Below are 26,407 nucleotides of genomic sequence, written 5' to 3'. Positions count from 1 at the left end.
CCGAGTACGCCCACTTACCTGCTATGTGACGTAACGCGTGTGAGTACGGGAGCTGAGTTCCAAGTAGCACAGGATTCGTACTATGTCCCACTTATTGGACGATCCTCCGATGATCAGAACATACCCTTCACGAGAAGCAGGGTGCATACGGACGGGAGCGTGATGTCATCTCGACCCTGTCATTGAATAACAGGCGGACATTGCCATGGAGAAGTGGAGGCCATTCTGCGCACCTCAAGCAGAATGGACGCAAGGTGGTCGGTGAGAAGATGTGAGTAACGTGCTATCGTCATTGGCAGCTGGTGAAGACGTATCATGGGTGCATGGCTGGAGCCATGTCCCGTCCACCTCCACCCGAGTACGCCCCGCTAACACGCTCCAATGACCGAGACCTCCGTCATGCTGGTTGCAACTTCTTCGTCAACCTTTTGATTCTGCACTGTCAGCGCATGGCCCACCAACGGACAGTGACGATATGGCGGAGTGTGCTCGGTAGATAACTTGAGACCGGCGCCGCTCCGACCCAGTAGACTCTGATGTAAAGCGTCCGCAGTGGACTTGACGGTAGACCGGGCGTCCTAGGGTTCGCCTTCGTATCATCGAGCGAGGCGCACTGGAGAGCGAAGTCGCACAGATGGAGATAGGTGTCTTTAAGAACCAGCGGTTGTGGAAGGCCCTTGTCGCGCGTGTCTGGTCAGCCAGGTCATGTGCCGTCTCTCCGCGCGTCTGCTGCCATGGACTCGGGGTTTGAGCGCTGGAAGCTCGAGCAAGCTTTGCCAGCTCTCATCTCCGTAGACGGAGCTTGCAGGAGCCTAGACAAAAATGCGTGCACTGCTTGCTGTTAGCCCACGCAGCGTCCAAAAAGTTGCACTGCTTCGCGGAGAGAACCTCTGCCAGCACGGCGCTGTATGGCACCACACCCCGCGGGGCCAAAGAAGATGGAACGGCCTGCCCAAGGGTCTGCCAAAGCTTGTTAAATGATGTGCAAAGGAACAGACATGATGTACCTGACCGTGGACCGATCGGCGAGCGGAGCAATTCTTCTCGGAAGCATAAACGACCTAGCTCAGTCACCGAGCGTGGACCGCGTTCGAAGTGTCTGTTCTGACCGGCCTGGCAAGTCTACGGCTAGAGTTTGTAGTCAACCGGAAGAAGCAAAGCGTGGGCCCAGGGCTGCGTCGGAACGGCCACGGGTTGAAAACTGAAAGCCGACCTGTAGAATTTAGGACTGCGCTCCGAGGTCGCGTCGCACGAGAGCGCGCTAAGGCAATGTCGGGCCCCGAACGGGACACCGGGACGCTGCGCCTGCAGAACCGTCTGGCACGAGGTGCGGCTCTGTAGCCGGAATTCCTACGCCAAGTCATGTTGTATGGATGAGGCTCAGTGGAGTAAAGAGTGACCACTGCGTACACTGCCTCAGAGCCAGAGTGAGTTCGTGAACGCTCTAGTGGCCATATGAACGTAACTTACCATAACGACATTCTCCCATAGGCGAGAAGCGTCCCGAGAGACCGAGCCTAGCGAGTGGTCTCCCCTCATTGTCCCTGCCAGTGCGGCAAGTGCCGTGGGATACCGGAGACCAATCGGGGACGCAGCGAGACTTCGTATCCGGAAAGGGATTGCGGTGACAGGCTGAGCGAGGCTGTGCTCTTTTTCGATGGCGCATTGTGTAACCTGCGCTGTTGCATGCGGGCGTCGTCGAGGAATGCGCGAGGGTGACGGCGAGTATCTTGTCATCACTGAATAGCAACGCGAATGGCCGACGGGATATTCGGCGTAGGATAGACGACAGAGCAGAAAATTTGACTCTCGCATCGAAAAGTACGACAGCGATGGTGATGCGTCGCGACTGCAGCTCGCTGCGTCAGATCTGCGCAACTGTTTAGACGTCAGAGAACGATGCGGCCATGGACGGATATCTGATGCGTTCAATGCACCTGGATGTACGGAAGCCCCTCGGGCAGAACGAGGTCCGCCTATCATACGTACGGGAGTAAGAACATATCGCAAAGACGGGACGTCAGTGCGTACCGTCATAAAACTGCTCCGTTCATCGCTAGCTCGCTGCCGCGGCAAGAATGTTACACGCGAAGAGGTGAAGAGCGGCCTGAGCTTGTCGGCGGTAGCGGTCGGCGCCAGTGCCTTGTCGTAATTCCGGAAAAGAACGAGGTGTGATGACGAGGGTCGCTGAGCGCGACAGGTATCTCGACACGTCAACAGACGCCAGGCAGATACGCGCGTTGAACGCGTTGACGCGTCAAGTGGGGGTTCAAGCGCGGACATGTGCTGCAACGGACGCAACGGAGCAGGGGCAACAGATCCTTCTGTGCTTGGAATGAACTGCGCAGAGTGCGAAAGTTATGCTTGCGAAAGGCGAGAGTGAACATGCAGCTGCAATGTGCAGAATTTGACGTCAGCATTATGTATTACTCGGAGTACCAGCAGCATAGGTGCGCTCGTAGTGCGTTTCCCAAACATCGTGAGCTGTGTGGAGCATTCAACGCAGCAGTAGACTGGAGTGCAAGCCATCCAGCAGCGTGCACCGAAAACCTGCGGAAAGAACAATTTTAGTAGTCACAGTCGCACGGGAAGAAGTGTGGGGTAAGTACCGGAACGCAGTGCGGTGTCCTATGACCCAACACCCTGGCCGCCCCTGGCATCGTCTACTAATTCCTTCGTCTAGGTTGCCTGAAACTTGCACAACCTAAACATGCGTCGGACCAAGATCCGGCAGTCAAGGGTTCATAGTATGGTAAATTGGGATCGGATAGCGTAGCCACAGTACCATCTCAAACGGAAGCTGTCGATATGAATGGAGCTCGGGGCGTACGCTAGCGAGAAGCTCTACGTACGAAGGAGTGCAGGAAACTGGCGAATCGCGACACAGCCTCTGCACATCAGTGTGGGGAAAGGATGCGGCGCGATTGGAAAGTAAGCCGCATCCGCACGTTCGCTTCGACTTCGTGGCAGGTGCCTGATAGGCTGGCAACTAGGGTGCGTATCACTAAATTGGATGCGCTAGACTGAAGCAGGATAATCGACAAGATAATGGTCTCAGCCGCCCATATCGAGCGGCGGCTCTCGCCGCCTGCTGGCCTAGTTTAGAATCTACGATGGCCACATCCAGAAGAGCCCCGGCCGGTAGAAGGAAAGCACCGCCATGTCCCCTGCCTCGACCGACTGGCGGACAAAATGCACGCTTTATCGAACGACAGGCCTCGGAAGAAGGCCTCGTCGGGGCCCCGCGATATAACTACCAGGTCCGCGCATCGGGAGAGAATTATGGCACAGCACTGGCCGCTGCTGTGCACGCGGCGTTAAGTTAATTTCTAATTTGATTTCGACTTATCCCGCTGCTCAGAAAGAACTCACAAAACAAGTCCGACCGCAGTGGGGCTGCAGGCAGCAAGGTCAGAGAAGACATGTATTCCTGGTTTATTGGCGAGATATATTCTCAGAGTGCTCTTCGTTGTATTGCCGCGGCGGTTCACCTACGGCACAGGCCTCTACGACGGCACAAGGATGTCACCGCCAGATGTCGGCGATGACGTCGCTGTTAAGCGCTGCCGCCAGCCGCTGCGCCGCCAGCACTCGTCCCCATTGAGAGAAGCAGTGGTACTTAGCTGCGGAGACATTGACACGGCGTTCTGTAGGCGGCTTATGTAGCGAGATAGGATTTATCGCTGCGGATGCACCTTCCGAGAAGACTTAGCTTTGCCGAGGAGCGGCTGTCGACTCATCGTACATGGACGTGGGGCTGTGACCTGTATCACACAGTAAGGTCAAGGGCATGCATCCTGTGGATGATTAGTAATGCGCAGAAGAGCATGTAGCGGTCCGTGCCAAGCATGGTAGCCTTGCTTGGAGTTGCGTGCAAGTTGGACTCATTATCCTGGCTCGACTTTCGTCAAGGACCCAAAAGAGAGATGTAGCGACTTGCACAAGGCGTGAAAGACGTAGTCTCCGTAACGAGGCGGTGCACAAAGCGGACAATCATTTAGGCCGGGACTTGTCATGTCGAACTACTACATGCCGTATGAGTAGAAGAGATGACCAAACTGCCTTGCGACTTACAACATGCAGTTTGACTCCGCATGATGTGGCAATGTCGACTCTTGGCTCCAGAAATGTTGCAGGTAGACAATGCAGAGATCGTATTGACTCAAAGAGCTGCGCGGTTGACAGTTTACTAGTACATTGTACTCTTTACCTAGAATGCAGCGCGTTGAGGCTCGAACATGGACAAAGGCGGCGAGACCAAGCACGGTCGGCTAAAGCAAAATTATGTAAGCGAAAGGTACTTGTCAAAATTACTTATGAGGTCTTGTCGGATTCTTGTCGGACTCGGAGGGCTTATGCCGAGGTCGGAATGACAATATGCTCCGGATAAGGGCAGGTAAAATTTTAGCTGTGGCGGTCCCGGTTATACGTGTTGGCGTAAACTATGATCAACTATTGCCCATGGCCCTTGCGTTTGGATCAACAAAGGTGACTCACAAGCCGGGCAAGGTACTTAAACGTCGCAAGAGACAAGCGGTCGGTCGTCGTCCTCCCCCCTTCCCGTCTCTCATTGCAGCACAGCCTGCCAGTCGTTATCGACCCGCGCCTCAAGGCCTCGCTAGTAAAGACACGCATTTCGCGCACCCCGTGTGGACAAACGGTTCAGTCGAGGTGAGTGTTTTCCAAGGGAAGGTTCTGCAGAGAGGTCGCCCGTTTGAAGAGCGCGCGGATCAGAAGGGAAGAGCCCTCGCGTGTTGGGGACTGATGGGAGACCAGAATAAAATCGTTTTTTCCGGGCGTATTTTTGCTTGTTTGCGGCATTGATGCTGGGGGCGCGTATCTGTCGATGTGCCCGGAACGGCAACCGCCACGGGATTTATTATGCCAGCAGCAGCAGGGTCTCTTCTGTCCATGCGCTCCTGGGCCTGTACTCTCATCCGGATCGTGAGATCTTGAGTCTGTCTTGCCGGCTCCAGACTTATATACTCCCTCCCCCGCCACTCAGGTCGCCCTCAAGTCACTGTCGTTTTGACGCTCTAACGACCTCCCCGTCGTTTTCCTTCGGCACCCCCGTCCTCTATATGGCCACAGTTGGCGTTGCGTCGGTAGCTCGCCAATCCTCACCGCACAGACGAAGCACAAGAATGGCTCGGACAGGCACAACGCACCACGGTTCAGCGGTAAGTGGTCGCTCGGGAACTCCCGCCCCGCGGACGTGCAACTCACATATCCCTTTCCGTTTTACTAGCCGGACCCCTACTATGGCCACGAAGAGACGGCCAAAGTGTGCGCGCATTTCGTCACCCATCTTTTCGCATGCCCGGAGCAGCCCCCGGCCCAGTCGCCTTCGCAGCCGGCGCCTCGTCTCGATTTATTTATCGCCTATGCGCTGCACAGAACGAGATTACACGAATCCGTCACCTTCGCAGCTCTCTATCTATTGCAACGACTAAAAGCAAGATTCCCCGCTGCGCGAGGCTCGTCTGGCCACCGGTTGTTTATCTCCGCCTTTATGCTCTCCTCCAAAGTCATTTGCGACGACACATACTCGAACAAGTCGTGGTCCATCGTCGGCCAGGGCATGTTCGCCCTTCGTGAGATCAACCAGATGGAACGCGAGATGTGCAGTTACCTCGAGTGGCAACTGAACGTCGAGCCCACCGCGCTCGTCGAGTTTCAGGAGAAGGTGAAGAGGGACTTCAAGGGACCAGGTCCGTATCCCACATACGCTGCTCCCTCGCCAGCTCCTTCTCCCATGCCGTCGACCACCCCGTATATGGGCACCGCCCGCACGCCGTCGTTCGTCAGCGGCCGTGCCCCCTCGACGTCTCCACCAAAGCCAACGCCGCGCCCCCCACCGCCAATGGATTCCTCGGTGCCGCTGGCGCCTCAAACGGCGGTCGCTTACCTCACGCCGCCATCATCCCCGGGAACTCCCTCTACCCCTGAGGCATCACATTCGACGTCGACATCGCCGGCGTCGTCCGTATCGCCCCCGACACCGCCTGGCGTCGAAGACCTCACGGCCAAGATCGCGACACCCGCCGGATCGATGCCCATGTCCATGGAGGCGGTGTCACACAAACACCTGTCGCAGCACCGCTCGCGTGCGCAGCCGATGCCCCAGCCGGTGCGGAGACCGTCCGCAAAATGCGACCTGTTCGCCTTCGCGACCCCGATCGAGTGGTAGACGCGCCCCCGCTCTATTCTTTATTGCGCCGAGAGTGGAGGAGGGCTCGAAGTGTAACCTCGCTTGCATGCGAGCTTCGCGGCGATGCCCGCCCCACACTTGTTGTCCTCTTTCCCGGCGCCGCTAATTATTTCCGCGTTTTCCATCGTCGCTCTCTCGCAGGTGCTTAATTGCTTTCCTCTTTCATTGATGTCTCTGTCTCGTGCTCCACCTCCACCCTCTCATTGGATTTTCCATCGTCACTGAGCGCCTTGGCTTGACCGTCTCTCGTCAAGTGTTTCGCATCGCACTTTCCCTACATGGACCGCCGCACAATTTTTATACCCCACCCATTCAAATACCACCTTTGCATGCGTAGTTAATTACTGGGACTGGGGCTTTCGTTACATCACAAGAAACAAGTATGTCTGTATCATAGTAGGCATGTGTATAGGCTATGGGGTTTCTAGGCTAGACGGAATGAATCAAATATTATAATCTGTTAAACATCTCAATCTCGTCTAGGACGTGCGTGTATGCAGCTGTGTGAGCTCGGTGACTTATTGCTCTCGGACTTCGGGACTCAACCGAGCTCCTTTCACTCATGCGCGGTGCGCACTTACGACAGCCGTCCTCGGGCCTGCGTAGCACCGCCGACTTCCGCCAGCGCACTCAAGTCGTACGGCACAGCTGCTACGTATTTCCTCTCGCGCTCGCGCTTGCCACGCTCCCGAGATGGACCGGTGCGCGCCGCTGTATGTACATTGACTATCTCGCGGCGCCTGTGCCCATGTCCGCACGAACTTAGTCCTACGCTTCCGGGGCGATAGAGTGAGTCCTCAGCATTTCCGTCGGCTACCCCAACTCGTGGCCGTAGCATGGCGACTAGGCGGACGTTCCGCGATAACCACGTCAAGGGCCAGTTGGAAGAAATGCTCTCGAGCGACAGGGTGTTCCGCAGTGTCCCGCTCGAAGGCACCTCGTTCCTACAGACACCGTGTGCGTTTCTTCGTTCGCCATGTATACCGTGGAGTTACTTGGATGTATGGACCCTTGGCAGCACCGGGGATCTGTCGCGCCATAGCAGCCCCTGGTGGGCCGTGGGGCTTCGCTGCATTGACGAGGCGGTGCAGGCGCAGACCCTATCCCGCCGTGCTCGTCATGTTCTTTGGCAGCGGGCCCGCTTCTGGCCCTCGACGGAGATGACCCCAACTACTCGCACGCGAGACGCACAGCGTGTGTCCAGGCCTCTTTTTTTTTCTTCCCAACCTTTCCCACTTGGTCTTTGTGCGGTTGGACCGGCGGCTGCACGTGTCTTCCACGAGAAGCTCTGATGGATCCTGGCGCGCCAATCCGCGGCTGGATCGCTACAAAACATTGAGCTCGGCCACAAAGCAAGTGACCACCGACGGCTCGCTACAGCCGTGAGAGGAAGTGGCTCGGGCATCCGGCCACCGGCGAGAGCCACTGCGTGAGCGTGAGTCCCTTCCCCGTCGGCGACGCCTCTGTCTGCTTGCAGGCCGTCATTCTCTAGCTGCGGAATTTCCTAGGATCGCGTCGCGGGCCTAAGCATGAAGAACGTTACACCTCGTGCCGCTGCAGAACGCATCACGCCGCGTCTTCTGTGCTCTTACGACGGCGCAAGACCGCAGTGAGCGGTGGCACCGTTTCACACTGACGGATTCGGATGATGCATCACTAGCACTCTCGATGTGACGAGACGCAGAGACCAACGGGCCCGCATACGCGTCTCCGCAGCGCCTTCCGTTGCCGCTGCAATGAGCAACGCGTGCGCTCAGCCCGGCGCGCAATGGAAGACTGGGGACAGCACCTGCGCGTCGCCTCACGACGAAGACGGTAAGATGACTCTGGCTTACCCGGAGGGGGCGCCAGCCTGTTCGTTAGTCTATCTTTCGGATCGTCCGGTGGTCGCTGTTAGCCCCATCTCAGACGTGCTCAGCATCGAGCGATGATTTCGCCATACATGTCTCAGCACCCATGCTCACTCGGGCCGACCATCGATGGAGCTATCCGGTATCGCTCAGAGCAAGTGCTGTAGAGCGCAATATTGCCTGGACGAGCAGGAAGCGCAGGCATGTGGCTCGTGTCTCATCAGCTGGATGCATGGCACGCCGACGGCCCCATTCAGCTACTGCCAGTCTTCACACAGTTTCAGTGGTGTGGCTTCGTCAGCCGCCGTATATCACAGAGACGCCTCGCACAGCCAACTGCCTCGTTTGTGCGGGTCAAAGCATCTATTGATGCGTAGTGCGACCTTCGCTACCCCTTATTGGCTCAGCACGGCTGTTCCTTCAGCTCGAGAAGGCATAGCACGGTCCCGAGTCGTGCCTACTATGCTCCATATTATACCCCTTCTTGTGCGACCCTTTCTTCGGATTGAAAAAACACAAGGGTGCGTTCTTTTCCAAGCTCCATGGCTACATTAACATCGCTGATCGCAGAGCCCATTTGTATTCTCCATTATGTTATAGCACGAGGACATACTGTGCCTCCCACAGACCCCTTCCTCGTCAGAACAAGCGGGGCGTCCAAACCATTACGCTACCGTTCCCCTGCCAGCTCAGCAGATTGGTCCCGGATTCGAGCCCCCCTCGAGGCAGTTTCTCCGCCGGTGCCTAATTTTTTGCAGGCACGGGGACTCCAGGGTGGGATTGGCGCACGGCGCAGGACGGCACGTTCCTGTAGGTCCGTATAGGTCCTTTATGGATATCCCAACACCCAGCCTATGGCAGCCATCACCGATCATTTCCAGATACCCATGTACGTGACTTACGTAGAGCTTCGCATGACAGGCCGCTCACAATTTTTGTCCTGTAGGGGTCTTGTTATAAACCCGGGAGGGTGTATCCCTTGGCGACAGGATTTCGCTCCCTTTCCAGTTGCTCTGGAAATACGAATCGGGACCCTACATACCGTACATGCGACGCACAAATTGGCCCACGCTACGGCAGTCAAGTGTGCCACGTTGTTACGCGCAGGCAGCATATCGAAGCGGTCCTCGCGGCGGTCTAGCCGCGAGGTTCCTCACCTTATCAGTCCGGGTTTCATCCGTTAACGGCGAGCTTGCTAGGACGCAATTAAGAGTCGTGATCCACGCGACGGCGACGCAGGTGAGTCTAATCTAACCTTCGTTGCGAGAACGCCGTCCGGCTAGGGTTTTACACTGGGGGTCGTGCCAGACGGGTAATCCCTGCCTCTAATAGCCTCCAGCTCTCGTAATATGTATACCCAGCAAGCCTCGAAGATCTGTCAGAGGACAAAAACGTGTTGATAGACTAGGATACCCCGCACGTCCTCAGCCAATTATGTTGATTGTGAGCGGCTCTATACGTTTACGCGTTGACTCAAATTACTCTTGTTCATATGCACGTGTCGCGAGCCCCAGATTTCTGGGTTGAGCGTACCGGTGGACCCATCTTCTGCTACGAGAGCTTTTCTATCGCCTCGATTCCGTCCCATAAGTCATATCCGGCTGTCACTTCCCACGAACTCGAAGCACATGACTGCGATAACCTGCTTCTTGCTGGTTCTGCAACTTTACTCTTTTGCTGTGCAGAAAAAAAATTCTCTCCTCGTTTTGATGGGCCCACTATCATCACGAACAACATCTTCGCGCTGTTCTGAAGCACTTCTGGTAAAATGATGTGCAACTCGAAACTTGAGTTGCGCAAGATGAGGTGGAGTTTAAGCGCTTTCCTGTGCAGGCGGATGCGTGTGGAGGATCTGGAGATACTGAATCACTAACGACTTCGACGTTCCAATTCATAGCGTGCTACTGTACTCCTGACCATTGAAAGCCCCTGACCTCATGATCTAGGTCCAGTATATCAGCCCGGACACCACCCACGGCGGCCGCTGAGCCCTTTCGCCCATCAATACACAGAGAAACCATGGTCATCGCGCCCACGCCCTCAGTATACGGCTCTCTTAACCATTTTAGCCCCGTCGACGAGACGGCACATATCGGCACGTCTTTCCCAGAGACCGATGACGTCCGGTTGAGCGCGTGGCTCGCCGGGGACGACGCTGATGTGCTCATCCGCGACCTCGCGCGGCTCGTGTCCCACCGCGGGGTCGTGTTCTTCAAGAACCAAGACATCACCGTCGAGCAACAGAAGGTGCTCGCCTTAAAGCTCGGGCAGCTGACCGGACGTCCGGCGGAGTCGGGCCTGCACAAGCATCCCATCTCGGAGGACACGCCGGAGCTCGGCGCGGACACGTCGATCATTTCCTCTGCGGGGTACGTGAATTTGCGAGTTTTGTTCTGTGTGTCTAATTGGTCTGGACGCGTTAGAGGGATTGCGCGTGCTGGATATGCCCGGAATGTGAGGGCAAGCGACGGCTGGCACACGGATATCACCTTTGAGCCTGTCCCGTCGGACTACGCGGTGAGTCCGCCTGGTCCATCTCCAAAGCTCCGTCCTCCTGAATCGTCTCTTAGATCTTAAAGATGCATACTCTGCCGAAAGGTACGTTGCCAGACATGTGCACACACACGCTCGGTCTCACTTGAACTCGTATGGCAGTTGGCGGAGACACTCTCGTGAGTATTACGCCCATATTCGCTGCACCAGTCGTGAGTTTGATAAATTGTGTAGTGGGCCAGGCCAGTAAATATGCAATAGCCTCCTGCTGCTATCATTTTAATTCCACTATATAGTGGATACGAAGCGTATGACCGCCTTTCACCTGCACTGCAGCGTTTCCTGGAGACGTTGACTGCGGAGCACGATGGAAACTTCTTCCACGAAGTAAGCACTCTTCAAAGGTCTTAACATGATTCTTATCGATATGCTGTATGCACTGCCATAGGCTTCAAAGGAGCTCAACATACCCATCCAGAAAGATCGTGGTAACCCAGCCAACAACAGTACAGACCTGCGTGCAATCCAGTAAGTTTGAGGCTTTACCCATGCCTGTCATCGTTCTCATTATCTGCACATAGTCCCGTTGCTCGTACTCATCCGGTCACTGGTTACAAGTCACTCTTCGTGAACAAGGGGTGCGTGCGCCACACCCCCTTGTTTCCCGTGCCACTGACATGCGCCACAGCTTTACCAAGCGCATCATCGAGCTGCACCCTGAAGAGTCCGCAACGCTTCTTGACTATCTCTTCCGTCATATCTCCGAAAACCACGATCTGCAGGTGCGCTATAAATGGGGCGTGAACGACGTTGCTATCTGGGACAATCGCGCGACCTTCCACACTGCTACGTGAGCGTCCCTCCTCTTTGCCATCTACTACTTCAAGGGCATGTGCTCACACGTGTATGTGCAGGAACGACTACGCCGACCATCGCCAGGGGAACCGTGTCGTTGGCATCGGCGAAAAGCCGTTCTTCGACCCCGCCTCGAAGTCACGTAGGGACGACCTCAAGCTGGCATCTTAGATAACCACACATCGTGGATTGTACTCGTATATTTAATCTGATAGCAACAAATTGAAGTGCACTGGAACTGTTATACGGGGACAAGGTGCTTGTTACGGAACAGCGAAGGAGTTTGCCGACATCCATGTGCGGAACGTCGATCTCGTGTAGTGACCTGCAGGGCAGCATTAAACATCAACGTTCAATCATCATCAATCCCCGAGTAAAGCAGCCTTGTCTTCCACGACCTTACTCAGTCAATTGAGGGGCATGGAAATAGCAGGTGTGCTCCGAGATAAGACGGCTCTGACGAGCGTGTACTCTTGTGGCATACCCACGGCATTCATCGCTTGCCCCGTCGACGATAGCACGGACTGGTGCAACGTGCACCGCGCCAAATAATATATGCGGGCGGGGCAAGAGCAAGCCAGCAGCATGGCCATACAACGGTAGGTTGCGCGCCCGCCAGCTCCGAAACCGCATCGATTAACACTCTTCTTGTGGCACTTGTACACGATGTTGACTGTGACTCGACTGTCACATCATCCGACCTTGGGCGCATGTTTAGTGCCTGTATGTTTATTGCCCGGGGCACGGTACTCACCGCCGTTCCTACGCATATGCGATTCGAGTTCGGCGACCATGCTCGCTTTATTTTTGACTGACCTGTGGCGTACATATCAGGGATGGACGCACTCCAGCTCGAAGGACCTCTGCGTTGGCCGCATTAAAACCGCAAAAGGTTAGGTCCTCGCTTCGCCACCGTAACCCGTGGACGAACGGAAGCAGTATGTCGTAATAGTCTAGCCCTATAGATACAATTATAGTTTACACATTAGAAGTACACCATTTGGAGCCCAGAGGAATACGAGCGTCGGTAAGCAGAGCGCACGCCTGCAAAAGCGCATTTCTACAATCCGTTGCTGGCGCAGCTGAAGACTGTCTGCCCATTGAAGTCGATGATGATGCTCTTAATGGATGTGTATGTGCCCGCGACGAGGATATAGAGGCCGAAGAGGATGATGCCATAGTTAAGCATCGTCTCTGCGCTACGCCACGCGCCCGCCCACTTCTTCGCGCCCGGGTAGAGCGTCAGGTAGGCCATGCCCCAGAATATAAACCTGCAAGCATGCCGCTGTTAGTGGACGTTGTTTGTAGAAGGAAGAGAGTGGAATGAACGCACCCGAACCAGCCATCGAAGAGCGAGCTCATGAGACTCAGCATGTCGCTGAAGAAGGGAATGACTTCGGCGATGACAAATGCGCAAGTCCAAGTCAGCCCCACGATGGCGGCCCAGGCACCCCACGCGACGAGCGTATTCTCGTACCGATGGCGCGAGTTGCGGAAGAGCCGGAAGAAGACAAAGCGCGAAGACACGGACTGCGAATCGCTTATCAGCTAAGGCAGACAATTGTGCGTTCAGGGAGCAACATACAGAGTAAAGTGAGCCCAGGAAGATGATCGTCGGGATCGCAAACGAGAACGCGATCTTCTTGTACACGGGCTGCAGGCTCCCGAACGCGGGCGAGGTCATATACTGGTTGCCAACGAAATGATACATGAGCGCGCCGCAGAGCGTGAAAACGACGACCTCAGCGATAGTGACCGCCCAGAGCGCCTTGGGAAAGTCCTTCGGGTTCTTCATCTCGGCGATGAATGACGGTAGCGTGATCTGACCGACGAAGGTGTACGTGATGTTGAGGAACGCGGACATGCCCCCGACGTACGTCGTGCCGGCCACGGGAAGACGCGTCACAAGAGGTTCTTGCCCTGGAATGTACCCAAACGGATGGTCTTGGATGCCTGCGAAGATGATTGCGAGTAGCACTGCGATACCCATCGTTGCAGCGCTGAAGACGCCGAGCCCGCTGAGCTGGCTGAGTGGCCGTGGAAGGCTGACGAAGAAGCAGATGACCGCAATCACAACGCTCCAAACGACAGTGCATGCTGTATGCCCGTTGGTCAGGGTATTCAGAAGCTTTGCGCCAACGAGGCAGTGGAGAGCTACACATGCGATTTTAGATATGTTACTGTTACTCCAGAAAGACAAAATGCGCGTACCTTGAATGAACGTGTTGTTCAGGATGAAAAACACGGCAGTGATATTGTATGCGATCTGCGAGCCGCCAAAGAGCTTCTTGCCTATGTCGCACACGTCGCGAACCTCTGGGTGCTTGAGGCAGTAGCGCCAGAGAATGAGCGATGTATATTGTACGCTCGCGGCGACCGCAATGGTCACGATAATCCCTGGCGCCATCCCGAGGATAGAGAATGACCTGCACAAACGTAAGCTTCGGATAGCGATTATAATAGAGCTTTGCCGACCATGGGAAGGACAAGATGGCAAGGCAGATGTATTCGGAGAACAGTAGCCCAGCCGTCTGAGAGATTGCTTAGCTCATGTTAGGGTAATGGCGCACATCATGTACATACCTTCTGCCACGAGCAGGTCCTGTACTTGACGGCATGGTTGCTCTCCTGTGCGATCTGCACGCCAATGACCTTCTCAACATCCAAGCTAGAGTCGCTCGTGCCTTCGAAAGAGCTGTCTTCGGGGTACGCTGCCTCGACAATCTTCTCCTCCGACATGCCGCTAGCGGAAGTCCTGGGACGAGGGTGTCAGCGTTTGGGGAAGGGGGTCAGCAGAAACCATAAGATCTAAGGCCTCAAAGGTTTTATGGGCCACTTTGACAACCACTCCACGCGCACCGCTGCGAGAGGCTGATAGGATGCGGAGACATGTTGACATGTGCCCATATGCAATCAGTTTGATTGTGTAGAATGACGAGCCGCCCTGTTCGCTCGGCAAACCCTCTCCTCACACTGACCAGCAAGGACGTCCCTGTGATAAGTCCATGCGAAGCAGCTCTCGGACGTTATGCAACCTGTGCTCAACGAAAGCATTGAAATTCAGTGTGGAAGAAACGCGGCCGAGGCCCCAGACGCGATCTTGAAAAATTAACGTACCTTGGGCGTCGGCCGTCTAGGCGGCTTGCGTGATTAACCCTAAAAATGAGCATTGTGTGATGATTATTGCGACTCCACAGGAACGCGCCTCCGCGATGAAAGCCGCAGTTCCCATCCGCCGACTAGCGCACACAACCCTCACAAGGGCACCCGCGGCACCGCCGCCTAAACGTCGATAAAACAGCACTGGCCATTGAAGAACGACAATTAAGTGCCATAAGAACCGCCAGCGGAGTGGCTCACGTCCCCGACGAGTGCTCGGCGAGCTCGCACGCCACGCATCGTAATGTGAGGCGATGGACTATGGCCAAATGTCCTGGAGCCGCGGCTCTGTTTCCCGGCTCCGGAAGCAACGAAATCCAGATTTGCCTGCATGTCCGCCGGCCGCGGTAACCAGTGGAGGCATTCGGTACCGGCAAAGAACCGCCTTTCTCATTGCTGAACGGTCTCGAACTGCTTGTAGATCACCCATGCATCCACATACTCCTCGCCCGAACCGTCCGCCTTCTTCAGCCGTCCTGCACGCGGGATGAGCCCGGCCTTCGTAAATCCCAACGACTCCCACATCCTGTGTGCGGACGTCAGATCAGCGACAGCACGAGCATCAGCACAGGAGTACGATGGTGTAGCTCACCTCACACTGGCAATGTTGTTCACGTAAACCAGGTTGAACACGCTCGCCTCGTAGCCCAGGCGCGGCGCGTAGTGCAGGTACGACTTTGCGAGGACAGACCCGAAGCCCTTTGCGCGCTGGGCAAGGGGGATTAAGAATCCCGCGTTGCAGATCTAAAGGCACGCTCATTCAGCACCGAGTATGACCCGGCAAGAGGAGCCACAGAACGCACATGCGACGAGCGGCCAGGATAGTTCGGCTTCACGTAGTACACGCCCGCGACGCACTCCTCCCAGCCCCTGCCCTGCCTCGCCTCCTCAACACCACCCTGGACAGCCGCGCCGTCGCTGTCGGGCGCATCGCCAAGGCCCACGATGCCCACGATGACGTCCGCCGCGAAGTAATAGGTCTCGAACTGCGCCTGGGTGTACGGCTCGCCGGGGAGGATCTCCTGTGGGTACGTCGCCCCGCGCTCGAGCTCGTCCGCAAAGCATCGGTGCAGGTACGGTACGAGCCCCGGCAGCATGGACGCGGATGCGAGCGTGAGGTGGTGCAGCGTGAGGTGAGTCGGCACGCTGGCGCGCGGCTTGCAGAGCCAGGCGGTCGACGCGAGGGGCGCGGCAGGGCGATTGCGCGAGATCACGGCGCCGTATGCTGACATGCTGGAAGAGCTGCCAGCGTTGCGGGTTGTAAGGAGCAGATAAGACAGTTCTCGATTCCCGGCCGTTAAGTATCACGCCTGGTCGAGTCATCTGGTCGGCCAAATTCGCTGTGCCTTGATCAGAATTGCCGAGTGCGAGAGAGGCCATCTTGGCCTCTGGGACTTATCGTCAGGCATCTGGTACATGTCTGGGAATGGCAGCATGGCAGACATGGCTTACACAAGACTTTTGAGCAGTGCGAAGAGAGATGAGATCGGCGCTTAGATTAAACGTTATCTTATCTCTTAAGACCTAAGCGCGCTTCATAACCCTAACCAGAGGGTAAGTCCTTCCGCTGACCCCACGTTAATACGTCGTCTTCCATGCCTATACGACGTAGCATCGGATTAACGCAAATCTGATTCCATTAGGCCAAAAGGTTCCTTCGCAGACAGTCCTACACACCAAATGCGAAGTGCACTGAGTTGCCCAGGATGGTAGAAGGGTATATATCACAGACGCATCTAACATCAGAGGCTAGCCTTATGTAAAAGAGCGAGTAAACTAGGTCCAGCACGTCAATGTCTATACGGCACAACGATCCAGAGCCAAGATCAGACGCGGCGGGCGACAAGGGGTTACAAGCATGGGCCTGCGTGGAGGCACGAAGGCAAATGCCAGAGGGCAGATACATGTATGTAGGGGAACAAACAACATCATAAAGCACGGAGAGTGATAGTGGGAGGGTATACAGGGTTCGGGTGGTGTACAGAACGTAAGGGAGTGTATAGAGCCCGTGCTAGAATGTACGTGAGAGCAATGAATGCCATACAAGCGCGCCGCCAATAAAAGAGCAAAGACAGTGGGCTGAATGGAAGTTTCCTGGGTCCACAAGCCCACAACTCAAGCTATTTTAACTCGTCTGAGACTCTGCTCGACCATCTACCAAGGTAGAGAGAGGTGTCGCTTAAAGGAACAGAGCGGCAACAGCCAGAGGCAGCGCAAGAGCAACGCCTGCGAGTGTGTTGTGCTGAGCACTGTTACTGCCGGTTTGGCTCGCACTCGGCGACGACGACGATCCGGTGCCACTACTGCCGCTGCTGCTGCCGCCGGAAAATCCGGTAGAGAGCGGCAGGGAGGAGGTTGACGACTCGGTCGCGTTGGTGCCGTTCAGGCGGATAGCGTTGCGCTAGAGTAACTTCAGTTTGCATGTGCAGACTGAGCAAGCGGGGAGATAGGCTTACAACAAAGCCGGCAAGAGTCTCAGTCGAGCTTTCGTTGATGTTGATGCCGCCGACACCACCTTGCCCGCAGGTCGAGTTCTCGTAGAACCAGATGGTTGTTACATTGTCCACGATATTAACCGGGAACGTCGTTATCGAGGTGCCGTTGTCCGCAGGGCGCACACCCGTGTCAAAGCCGTTGAGCGAGTTGTTCTGTTGATTCAGGGGCACACATGGTTGGGCGAAGCTGGACTGAATGAGGTCGTAGGTGCCGTTAGTAACTGCGGGGGAGGCGCATCAGCAAGTCATACGACATGTTGATATGAGGGTACCGATAACGGCTGACTAGGCGGTGATGCCCTGATGACATAGATACCGCCATGACGCTTCTATCTGGAGAACGTAAATGCGTGCGCGAGTTCGCGCCCAGGCATGAACGCATGATGGGGAGTCCGCGTCTTTCCCTATGCTGCAGGAGCTCACCCACGCTCACTGAGCGCGTTTTTGTGCCGTTGCGCAGAGGGGACACCTCCTCTCGTGCAGTACAGAACCATGCCAGGAGTGCGCAGAAGGATGAGAGCTTTTAAAAAACTACAACTCACAGTTGAAAATGACAGTGTCGCCAGCATGTGCCTGGAGCTGTTGAGGCGTGAAGATCTGGCTCGCATTGGCAGTCGTATTAGCACCAATCAAGATCTGGAAGGTCTCAGCGTTGGCGACCGAGGCGGCAAGCTGCAGGTGGTAAAACGCGTGAACGACGCGTGATGTTTTTTTGAGGATAAGTTCGACTGCATGCAAAGTCAGGGCTTACCGCGGTGGCAAGGAAAGCGGTGGCACGCATGGCAGACGATATGGACTAGGGAGGGGATTACGACAGAGGGTCCGGACGACGAGAAAGGACGAGGGGACGGTCGTGAGGGAAGGGGATGGCCAGGGGAGGGTTTTTGACCAGACGGCGGGACACAACAAGGCCAAACCACGCTGTCCATGTGGGAGAACCCTAACGATCAACCCAATGAGGGCAAGGCTCGAGAGCACCCGTGAGTGCACGCTCGCCGATTGGCGGAATTGTCCGATAGCCCTGTATTTGACGTCATACCAAACAATTCACCCGAAATCCAGCCTAACGACCAGGACGAGACATGAGACATGTAGCGAGCAAAGGGTGCTCGTCATCATCGACACTGAGCGGGAAATAGATGTCAGCGCGGTCAGCGGTGAGCCAGACGTGAGGGGTCTTCAAAGCCGTGTACTCAACGCCGATCACCAGGAAAGGAAACTCCCTTGTTTCACGTGGAGCGCTCATAATTTTCCCCCGTCCCGTATACATTTACGTTGCAGAGATACGCTCCTTGCAAAGACCCTCGGTCGTCGCAGATAAGAGCGGTCACCACCGTCTCATGAGGCCGTAATGGGCTCAAGGATTGTGCCTAGCCGTGGCAGGCGTGTCAGTGGTGTGCCGAAAATCTACTATACAAGACTCGGAGTCGAGGCATCAGAATGAAAGGGTCCGCGACAGGCTGACAGCGCTTCCGTCGTTCCATGCTAACGACACGCCGTTCCGAGAGCGGCCAGTCAACCTCGCCCGAAAATGCGTTGTTTTTCTCTTCAGCCGTTTTTCGTCTTGTTTTCGACGTCGAGGCTATTGTAGTGACGAGCACTACAAGGCCGTTTGAGACGTATAAATCCTCTCGAGAGCTCAGGATATTTTATCACTATCCCACGTTCCTGCCTCATTGCACCTTCGACGTGAACCTATCGCTCTTTCATTTCCAGGCCTTCCCCTGCTTCCCTTCTATCTATTTACGACACACTTCTCTTCTAGTACTTCTTGCTGGGAACCTGGCGTGATGCGCTCTCAAATTGTTCGCCACCTAGTATTCGGCCTCCTCGCGACCTTGACTGTCTGCAATGCTGCTCGTAAGCCCTAGTCTTACGTCCGGACTAGAGAGACTATCGCTGAATGGAAGCGCACAGCCCCCGCTGCCGACCGTTTGGACTTGCGGGACATGGCTCTCAGTCCTCGCGCAGACATGATCGGTGTGAACAGCGGAGAAACAGGCAGCCTTCTTGTCACTGGCCAACGTGCCTCTGTCGCACCCGTTACCAACTGTACCAATGAACAATGTGTGAGTATCGTAGGTCCATCTCTTGGAATTACCAGGTGCTCAGTTGCGGACTGCAGGCTCACAATGCTACGGCGGTCATAAACGCTGAAATCAATGGCGCGACTGCTCTTGGTCTTTGGACATGCTCGGCTATCGCGCTCGCTGCGGCTGGAAGTGTGCTCGTCTTCTTTGCCTGATTTAGGCCCAAATTCCCTTGCGCTGCGTGCAGAGGCTCTGCCTTTGGCGTTAGCATGCCATTCGTTAAAATCCTACCATGCATCGTAGGCTGGCCCGCTGGTCATGGTTTGTCGACACTCCGCCGTATCTTACTGTATTAATTTTCTGCTTGGGCTCAAGCTGTAGCGATAGCACTGAAAGTTTGCACTCCTTGTAATGTTCATCTCTACACGCATCAGACGTTTATTAGAATCTAAAATTCTGCCAAGGGGTTCCGCAGAATACCTAGACTACTGGAGGAACGAGAAGAGCTCAGTAGAGTTCGCTTGTCGCCTGTGCTTTCGCTGCGCGTTACTCAGTGTTTATTCGGCTGTCTTCCAAGCGCTGGCCAAGCTTGGCTCGGCCCTTGATGAGCAGCATGCAGCTCAGGAATGCCTCTACGTTATCATTTCTTGCCGCGCTCAAGCACAGCACCGCGGCCGCTGCGGAACTGCTGCAGATCTGCGGGCCTCTGTCTACCTCTGCGCAATTATCCTAAACGCCAATCCAGCTGACAGGATATATAACGCCACAGGACGGGCGCCTGTTCTAGTCAAAACACCATGGCCAATATTCTTCCTCAGTTCTTCGCGCTCTCTGCCTTAGCCTCGTTCTTCGTGATAGTTGGGTGGCTAGCCTTCAAGATTTTGGCTAGTGTGCCCCATGATCGCGAGAGAAAAGGCTCGCAGGTGTTCCTTGTGCTTGCCGGGCTATCGTTTGGTATCACTTGGTTCTGTGAGTAGACCGCGCCTGGGAACGTATGCAACGCTGATCAGGCTTATCCTGAAGATATCTTGAAGTTTGCTTCTGTAAGTCCCAAAGTAGCTGTTCTCCTGAGCCCTTCACTGACACCGGCACGAATCCAGTGGAGTTTCCACGACTACGAAGTTACCACCACACTTTTCGACGACAAAACGCGTGACGCATACTTCCCCGCACGCGTCGCCGACTGGCTCCTCAACACCAGTTTGTTCGAACAAGCGTGGAAAAATGTCTGCTTCGGATCCTCGTGGAGCTGGTGGCTGAACCAACAGCTGTGTCTCTTCACAGCAGGCACATGGACTGTATTCTTAGCGGTCGAAGGTTAAATGCTCTTTCTATCTTCCATCTTTCCTCGAATAACCTCCTCAATAATACAGGGAATAAGCACCGGATCAAGCATCTCTGGGCCTACATGCTCCTCGGGCAGATGCTCACCATCTCTGTCGGCGTGAACCTCTTTTACTACGCGGTTGCCAACGCACGGCCCTCCGGTCGTGTGCCCTCGAAGGTGTCGCCCCTACTCTGGCTCACCGTCCCGCTCACCATGGCCATAGTCTACTACACCCCGCAGACAACCGATGCGACCTTCGGCCCAGCGCTCACGCTGATGCACGTTCTCCTGTTCATCCCCCTTTTCGTCCGGCCGTCACAGACAGATAGGCGCGACGCAGGCCGCCTCGACACCCGTACGTTCTACCGCGTCGTCATGTACACCGCCCTCGCGATGCACCTGCACGCGAGCGTCGTTGCCTATCGCTCCCTGCCTCAGGAGCAGCGCTCCGTCTCGGGCGTCGCGCACGCCGCGCTCGGCGCGCTCTACAGCCACCCCGCGCAGACGTCGGTCGGCTGGGACGCGATCCTCACGACGATCTCGTGCGGGGCCTGGGCGCTGTACAGCGCCGGTGCTGACGTCCGCAAGGCTGCAGAGCGCGGGCTCGCGTTCGGGCTCTCGACGCTCGTCGGCTCGGTCGCGTACGCTGCGATGGCTTCTGAGCTCGATTTGCTCGAAGAATGAATTTGATAGTGTTTCGAGGGGACGAGAATAGGTACGGGCTACTGAGCCATCTCATAGCGAGTATTCGTCCCCAGCTATCGCACAACTCTGCTTCCAATGTCTTGAACCTAACATGGCAATGTTATCCTGAATAACGAGAACAAAGCGAAGGACAGTTATTATTTTTGTATGATGTACAGTAGAGGTGCACAGATATACGTCCGAGAAATATTTGTTATTGGTACCAAGGGAAGGATAGCGCGGCGCAGGAAACACCGCCTGGCAGCGCACGATGAAACAATCCAACAACTTTCGCCCTCGAGTCGATAATGGTAGTTAGTGCGCGAGTTTGAACGTGGAGGCAGGGAAGGGAGGATATTACGACAAGGCTTACACCTCTAGTAGCGGGAAGCATTTCATACAGTCGTCTGCACACCAAGAGAATTGTCCGGCCGAAAGTACCAGCAGCCGGAGCGAAAAAGGCAGGGGCGGGCTACCACTCGATCCACTCGCCGTACATATTGGGCCGCTCGCCGCGGATGTAGGCTTCGAACGTGCGCTTGAGTACTGTGGCCCAGTCGAGGTCCCGTTTGTCGTCTAGCACGGTCTCAGTCTCAGGGTCGGGCAGCTTCGTCGAAGTGCTCTCTGCGAGCTGCTGTCGGGCTATGCGCTCTCCCGCCGCGAAGCGGGAGCCCAGATCAGGATAATTGCGTGACGGGTCGAATGGCCTCCACCTGAGGCCGAGGTTAGCTGGCCAATAGAGAGACAGGTTGAGGCACGAACCAGAAGTTGTGGAAGTGGTAGGAGTATGCCCCCTTAAAGAAGCCATCAAAGCCAAGCGCTTGTGGTGCAGCGCTAGACTGTAGAGGTGTTTCGAAGAAGTCCTGGAACCTAAGAATAATATGAGCCAACACAGCTGACAGGCAAGAAGTACGAGAACATACTCTGTGAAGTACGGCTGGGGCGGCTTGTCCCTTTGGTATGACTCGGTGTTAAGCCACGCTGAGTCGAACAGCGCGTCGGGCAGGCGGAGCAGAAGGCCTTCGAGGTACGCGTCCTTGGTATACTTCGAAATACTCATGGGATGGAAGTCAAGGCCATTCTTCAGGGCGGTCCTGAACAAGAACGTCCCGAGAGTAGAGTTCTTGTTCATGCGCAGAACTGCGGTGTTGTACTTCTCAAGACGCGACCACCGGTACGCAAACGCCCCGCGCCAGCCCCAGAGCTCTTCCCAGTCTCGCAGCAGGATGGTGTCCGCATCAAGATAGATGCCGCCAAAACGATGACAAAGGACGAAACGCGCCATGTCCGAGAGAATGACGGAAAGTCGGTCGTATGACGAGGGTGACTTCGAACCAACACGGTTGACCTTATCATCTTCATCCTTGTGCTTCTTCGTAGGGGCAGGCGCAGGGGCCATGACACCATCCTCGCCAGTAACCTCAGCTTCTACGGGCTCCGTTTCCTCTTCCTCTTCATCCACCGGCTGCGGAATTTTCTCGACGTAGCCACCAGAGTTGAATAAGTTATCGCGCATTGCGCGCCACTCATTCTTCAACTCCGGGATACCGTCAAGCTGCTCAGTGGTGTTCCACAACTTGAACTGAATGACGTCCTTGAATTTCGGGTGCAGGAACGGAGACGCCCATGGGTTAGACTTGAGCTGATCGTACATGTCGCGCACAGCAGAGGGGTTGGGCACGGACGCAGCTGGTCCTGGATTAATCCAAAGCCAGAACTGCGGTCGGCATACGTTAGGGTCTTGGTGGTGGTCGTCGAGGTGAAGACCGAGATTCTGAGTGAACAAGAACGATAGGAGTGCGAGATACGGCTTGTCCGTAAATGGTCCCGTCCAGAACATGTGGTAGAGACGCGGATTCTCATCGTCGCAAACATTCGACAGGTCCTTGTACGGGGTGTACTGAGGCGGCGTTGGTAGCGAGAGATGTGGTTCCCATTCCGCGCCGCGCTTCTTCGGAAGGTCATAGCTGAGATCCCGCTCGGCCTGCGCTTTCAGCACGAAAGCTGGCTTAGCGAACGCAGAAGTGTCCGCGTCGTTGTGAACCGCGCTGTCTTCGACGTAGATGTACTTCCACTCCTCCATCTTGCCTCGCCTGACTCGTGCCCCGTTCTCGAGTCCAGCTCCGAGTCGTAGAACCTCTAGGCAGTCACGAACATACTGGTAGTATGCATAGGATTAGTCCATGACAACAGAGAGAAAGCAGGAACCTTGCCTTGCCAGTCGAAAAATCACAGTGGTCCATGATGGCGTCCATATCTGCCACGCTACCAGGAATGGGGCGAGGAGGATACGCAACATTTGGGAATTGACGATGGATGTCCGGGTAAACGCGCTTAGGGCCTATCCCAAGCGTGTCGGTGGAAATCGGTCCTCTAAAGCGGGGTGGCAATGATAGCGCGCCACGCGCAGAAAGCGCGGGGTTTCGAGGCGGGTTCAAAAGGCCGACCTGTTCAGGTACTGCGAGGCTGTGAGTAACTGCGAAAAGATGCACATCATTGCCACGTACTCCGCCGTCCACTAGGATAATGTCCCGCAGCAATCTCCCACTCCCATATCCGCTGGATGTCCTCGCGTCGGTAGACGAGTGTTGACGGGTCGGGGAACGATAGAGTGTCCACCCACGAGACGCCGTTGCCACTGAAGCGGCGATTCACAGCGACCATGAGATACACGGATGTAAAGAGCGCAAGCAAGAGCATAAATGGCCCTCGTCTCCTGCCGAACCTGGCCTGGCTGCCCTGGTACATGCGCGAAATGTTCGGGATCATGAGTCGGAGTCTTCGCGTCCGTACGCCAGGGATAGGGAGGGATACAGGGTTTAGCCATGAGATACTGTGGCCATGTCGGTGTCGTTTCTCGAGGACAGCTGAGCTATGTGTGGGCAATCCGTTACCAAGATGTGACTTCTCCGCGAAGCCATTGCCTCGGGAAAAGTACATAGAGGATGTCATGCCGTCGGGAGTAACACGTCACCGACGACAAAGAGGCGTGTACCAGCGACCAAAGGTCGAATCACGACAAGGAAAATGAACGAAGATAGACAGAGGCAACCTGAGAGACTGACACGAAATTCGAGTTCGCGTGATAGAAAAAGTTAGAGCGCCTATCAAGCCAGCACAGCTCGGGACATCGCGCCTCTGAACCGCATCGGCGCTGCCGTGGCACTGCGACAAGCTTGGTATCTGGACTCTTGCCTTCCCTACCCCCAAACCACGTTGTTAGCAGCGTCTCGCAATGACAAAGGCAGAAGTTGCGCAGATTCAGGGAGTGTACGATGGTGTGTCTACCCCGGGGCAACCGCAACCAACGACTGAAGTAGTCCTGCAGTAGCGAGGAAAGCGTTCGTCGTCGGGTCAGGCGTTGTCACCCCGTTAACTTTCTTCATCGACGCACCTTTCGGTCGATTCGCGCTGAAGAATCATAGTAATCTCCTTGTCGTAGACGGTGAGTCCAATGCTTCATGTGCACGCCTGGTTTTAGTCCTCACTCGTGGTCAGGTATCAGGTCTTGGGTTATGATGGAACTGGTTGCGCCTCTAACCTTCATGTACTCGTTCTGGCACTCGCCTCTGTCTCCCACCAACTTTGGACGCTCCCCGCCTTTATCCTTGTCGCATCCACCTACGTTCCTCGGTACTCTCTTCCTACTCCACTACCTCAACCGGGCTCTCGTGTCCCCATTCCGCACCCCTTCACGCTCGAAGTCCCACATCGGTGTCGTTTTCTGTGCAGTCGTATTCAATATCGTCAATGGCTTACTCTCGGGAACATACCTGTCCTCGCCGTACGCCACTCAGTTCCTGGAAGGTGCATTCTCACGGCCGCTCTTCTGGGTAGGCGTCGGCCTCTGGGCTTTCGGCTACGCGGGCAATATCTTGCACGACGAGATTCTTCTGAACCTTCGCCGCAGCGCTAAAGCGAAAGGCAAGGCTCGCGCGCAAGATGACGACGACAATGGCAAGAATAAGCAGGAACACTACGCGATACCCTACGGCTACCTTTATCGGTTTATATCCTACCCGAACTATCTCTGCGAGTGGATTGAATGGCTCGGGTTTGCACTTGCGGCTTCGCCCCTTCCTTCATTTGTCTCAGTCTCAGCATTCCTCGAGACCATCACACCACCATTCGTCTTTTTCACCACCGAAGTTCTCTTGATGCTTCCCAGGGCTTACAGAGGACACAAGTGGTATCTCAACAGGTTCCCAGACTATCCGAAGGAACGCAAGGCTGTCATTCCACTGTTATTCTGAGCTCAGGGTCCGAAACTTATTCTCCACATTACGCCGTCGAATACACGAAATGGCCCAAAATAACTTCGATGAGATGACACAAGAGTGAAACCCGATCTATGAGATCGTCTAGATGCGGACTCGTACAAGACATCACCTGCTGGAGCCATAGCGTGCCTTGCGACCGAGATCAAAGGGGATATACTTGTACTTGATCATATGCCTGAAGGAAAGTGAGCAGGCTGGCGGTGAATAATATAATTGAGACGTACTGGATCTGTCTCCGCATCGTGAGCACGAAGAGCACGAAAAAGTACATTACGAGGATGGGCCAATACACCGGCACGTCAAACGCTTCTGAGAATGTACAGAAGAGCGCAATGACTGAAGCACGGGTCGATGAAAGCCTATACGAAGCTCAGATGATGTGAAACTCAAACAAGGGACTGGCAACGTACCAGAATTGCCACTCGGGCAGCCTACGGACGAAGGGCCTGAATTCGTCATCTCGTGCTGACGGAAGTGAGGTCTCCTCTCCACCGCCTTCAATCTCATCTGCAAGAAGGTCTTCTTGCAGCGATGGGTCGAATTTGGGTTGCAGGAACGCCAAGAGAAGATTAAGCAAGTAGATGGCATGAGCATCTAAGGATCGCTTAATAAAATTTCACTTCGGCAGAGGACAACATAGCACATACAGCATACTATAATCGGCGAACGTGTACTCAGTACCACATTATGGAGGCTAGGGATGGCTCAACTCACCGATATACCACTAAATAGTTGGACGCCATGGTCAGCTACGTTTACTTGAAAAGGTTGAAACCAGCAACTCACCCCTTGAGCCAGCACGATTCTCAGTACAAATACGGCTAACAGGCCAGCTGTTGCAAGCCAGCGATAGAGCACAAACGGCGTGACTTTGTCCAGCCATTGTTGATACTGCCGTTTTGCTTTCGCATACTGTGAAGACAGCGGCTGGAAGGGCGTGTCGGATGTCGTGGTGTCGGAGGAGTTCATCATCTTCGTGAGGATGGGCCGACAAGAAGCGTACAATGCAAAGGGGGGAAGGGG

General features: G+C 55.3%; 9 protein-coding genes across 9 annotated transcripts; 4 read left to right on the top strand and 5 right to left on the bottom strand.

The window, feature by feature from the left end:
- Positions 1-4,741: 4,741 nt before the first annotated feature.
- Positions 4,742-6,679, top strand: PHACADRAFT_259782 (uncharacterized protein). Its single transcript, XM_007398043.1, has 2 exons — positions 4,742-5,180; positions 5,249-6,679. The coding sequence occupies exons 1-2, from the start codon at positions 5,145-5,147 to the stop codon at positions 6,188-6,190; spliced, it is 978 nt and encodes a 325-aa protein (XP_007398105.1). The 5' UTR covers positions 4,742-5,144; the 3' UTR covers positions 6,191-6,679.
- A 3,069-nt stretch (positions 6,680-9,748) lies between these two features.
- Positions 9,749-11,825, top strand: PHACADRAFT_125125 (uncharacterized protein). The gene is made up of 10 exons (XM_007398042.1): positions 9,749-10,430; positions 10,485-10,578; positions 10,632-10,659; positions 10,717-10,733; positions 10,789-10,796; positions 10,851-10,941; positions 11,003-11,082; positions 11,136-11,192; positions 11,243-11,404; positions 11,469-11,825. The coding sequence occupies exons 1-10, from the start codon at positions 10,081-10,083 to the stop codon at positions 11,578-11,580; spliced, it is 999 nt and encodes a 332-aa protein (XP_007398104.1). The 5' UTR covers positions 9,749-10,080; the 3' UTR covers positions 11,581-11,825.
- A 644-nt stretch (positions 11,826-12,469) lies between these two features.
- PHACADRAFT_98896 (uncharacterized protein) lies at positions 12,470-14,148 on the bottom strand (the record flags this gene model as incomplete). Its single annotated transcript, XM_007398041.1, has 6 exons — positions 12,470-12,680; positions 12,743-12,939; positions 12,995-13,563; positions 13,621-13,835; positions 13,885-13,940; positions 13,993-14,148. The coding sequence occupies 6 exons, from the start codon at positions 14,146-14,148 to the stop codon at positions 12,470-12,472; spliced, it is 1,404 nt and encodes a 467-aa protein (XP_007398103.1).
- A 172-nt stretch (positions 14,149-14,320) lies between these two features.
- Positions 14,321-15,818, bottom strand: PHACADRAFT_259773 (uncharacterized protein). Its single transcript, XM_007398040.1, has 4 exons — positions 15,372-15,818; positions 15,161-15,312; positions 14,770-15,094; positions 14,321-14,712 (listed from the first exon to the last, which is right to left on the bottom strand). The coding sequence occupies exons 1-3, from the start codon at positions 15,798-15,800 to the stop codon at positions 14,959-14,961; spliced, it is 717 nt and encodes a 238-aa protein (XP_007398102.1). The 5' UTR covers positions 15,801-15,818; the 3' UTR covers positions 14,321-14,712; positions 14,770-14,958.
- A 461-nt stretch (positions 15,819-16,279) lies between these two features.
- On the bottom strand, positions 16,280-17,907 carry PHACADRAFT_259771 (uncharacterized protein). Its single transcript, XM_007398039.1, has 4 exons — positions 17,815-17,907; positions 17,606-17,735; positions 17,025-17,284; positions 16,280-16,969 (listed from the first exon to the last, which is right to left on the bottom strand). The coding sequence occupies exons 1-4, from the start codon at positions 17,842-17,844 to the stop codon at positions 16,748-16,750; spliced, it is 642 nt and encodes a 213-aa protein (XP_007398101.1). The 5' UTR covers positions 17,845-17,907; the 3' UTR covers positions 16,280-16,747.
- A 908-nt stretch (positions 17,908-18,815) lies between these two features.
- On the top strand, positions 18,816-19,614 carry PHACADRAFT_259768 (uncharacterized protein). The gene is made up of 3 exons (XM_007398038.1): positions 18,816-18,923; positions 18,981-19,132; positions 19,189-19,614. The coding sequence occupies exons 1-3, from the start codon at positions 18,854-18,856 to the stop codon at positions 19,306-19,308; spliced, it is 342 nt and encodes a 113-aa protein (XP_007398100.1). The 5' UTR covers positions 18,816-18,853; the 3' UTR covers positions 19,309-19,614.
- Positions 19,615-19,709: 95 nt separating this feature from the next.
- Positions 19,710-21,283, top strand: PHACADRAFT_125113 (uncharacterized protein). The gene is made up of 4 exons (XM_007398037.1): positions 19,710-20,062; positions 20,117-20,136; positions 20,194-20,410; positions 20,467-21,283. The coding sequence occupies exons 1-4, from the start codon at positions 19,891-19,893 to the stop codon at positions 21,102-21,104; spliced, it is 1,047 nt and encodes a 348-aa protein (XP_007398099.1). The 5' UTR covers positions 19,710-19,890; the 3' UTR covers positions 21,105-21,283.
- Positions 21,243-24,142, bottom strand: PHACADRAFT_259765 (uncharacterized protein). Its single transcript, XM_007398036.1, has 5 exons — positions 23,612-24,142; positions 23,318-23,562; positions 22,028-23,262; positions 21,867-21,974; positions 21,243-21,817 (listed from the first exon to the last, which is right to left on the bottom strand). The coding sequence occupies exons 1-5, from the start codon at positions 24,054-24,056 to the stop codon at positions 21,577-21,579; spliced, it is 2,274 nt and encodes a 757-aa protein (XP_007398098.1). The 5' UTR covers positions 24,057-24,142; the 3' UTR covers positions 21,243-21,576.
- A 661-nt stretch (positions 24,143-24,803) lies between these two features.
- On the bottom strand, positions 24,804-26,392 carry PHACADRAFT_259762 (uncharacterized protein). The gene is made up of 6 exons (XM_007398035.1): positions 26,171-26,392; positions 26,099-26,108; positions 26,032-26,037; positions 25,795-25,978; positions 25,609-25,743; positions 24,804-25,559 (listed from the first exon to the last, which is right to left on the bottom strand). Exons 1-6 carry the CDS (start codon positions 26,354-26,356, stop codon positions 25,490-25,492), a joined length of 591 nt encoding a protein of 196 aa, XP_007398097.1. The 5' UTR covers positions 26,357-26,392; the 3' UTR covers positions 24,804-25,489.
- Positions 26,393-26,407: the final 15 nt, after the last annotated feature.

This window comes from Phanerochaete carnosa (assembly GCF_000300595.1).
Source record: "Phanerochaete carnosa HHB-10118-sp unplaced genomic scaffold PHACAscaffold_7, whole genome shotgun sequence".
NCBI classification, from domain to species: Eukaryota; Fungi; Basidiomycota; class Agaricomycetes; order Polyporales; family Phanerochaetaceae; genus Phanerochaete; species Phanerochaete carnosa.
This window is presented reverse-complemented; position numbering and strand designations above follow the sequence as displayed.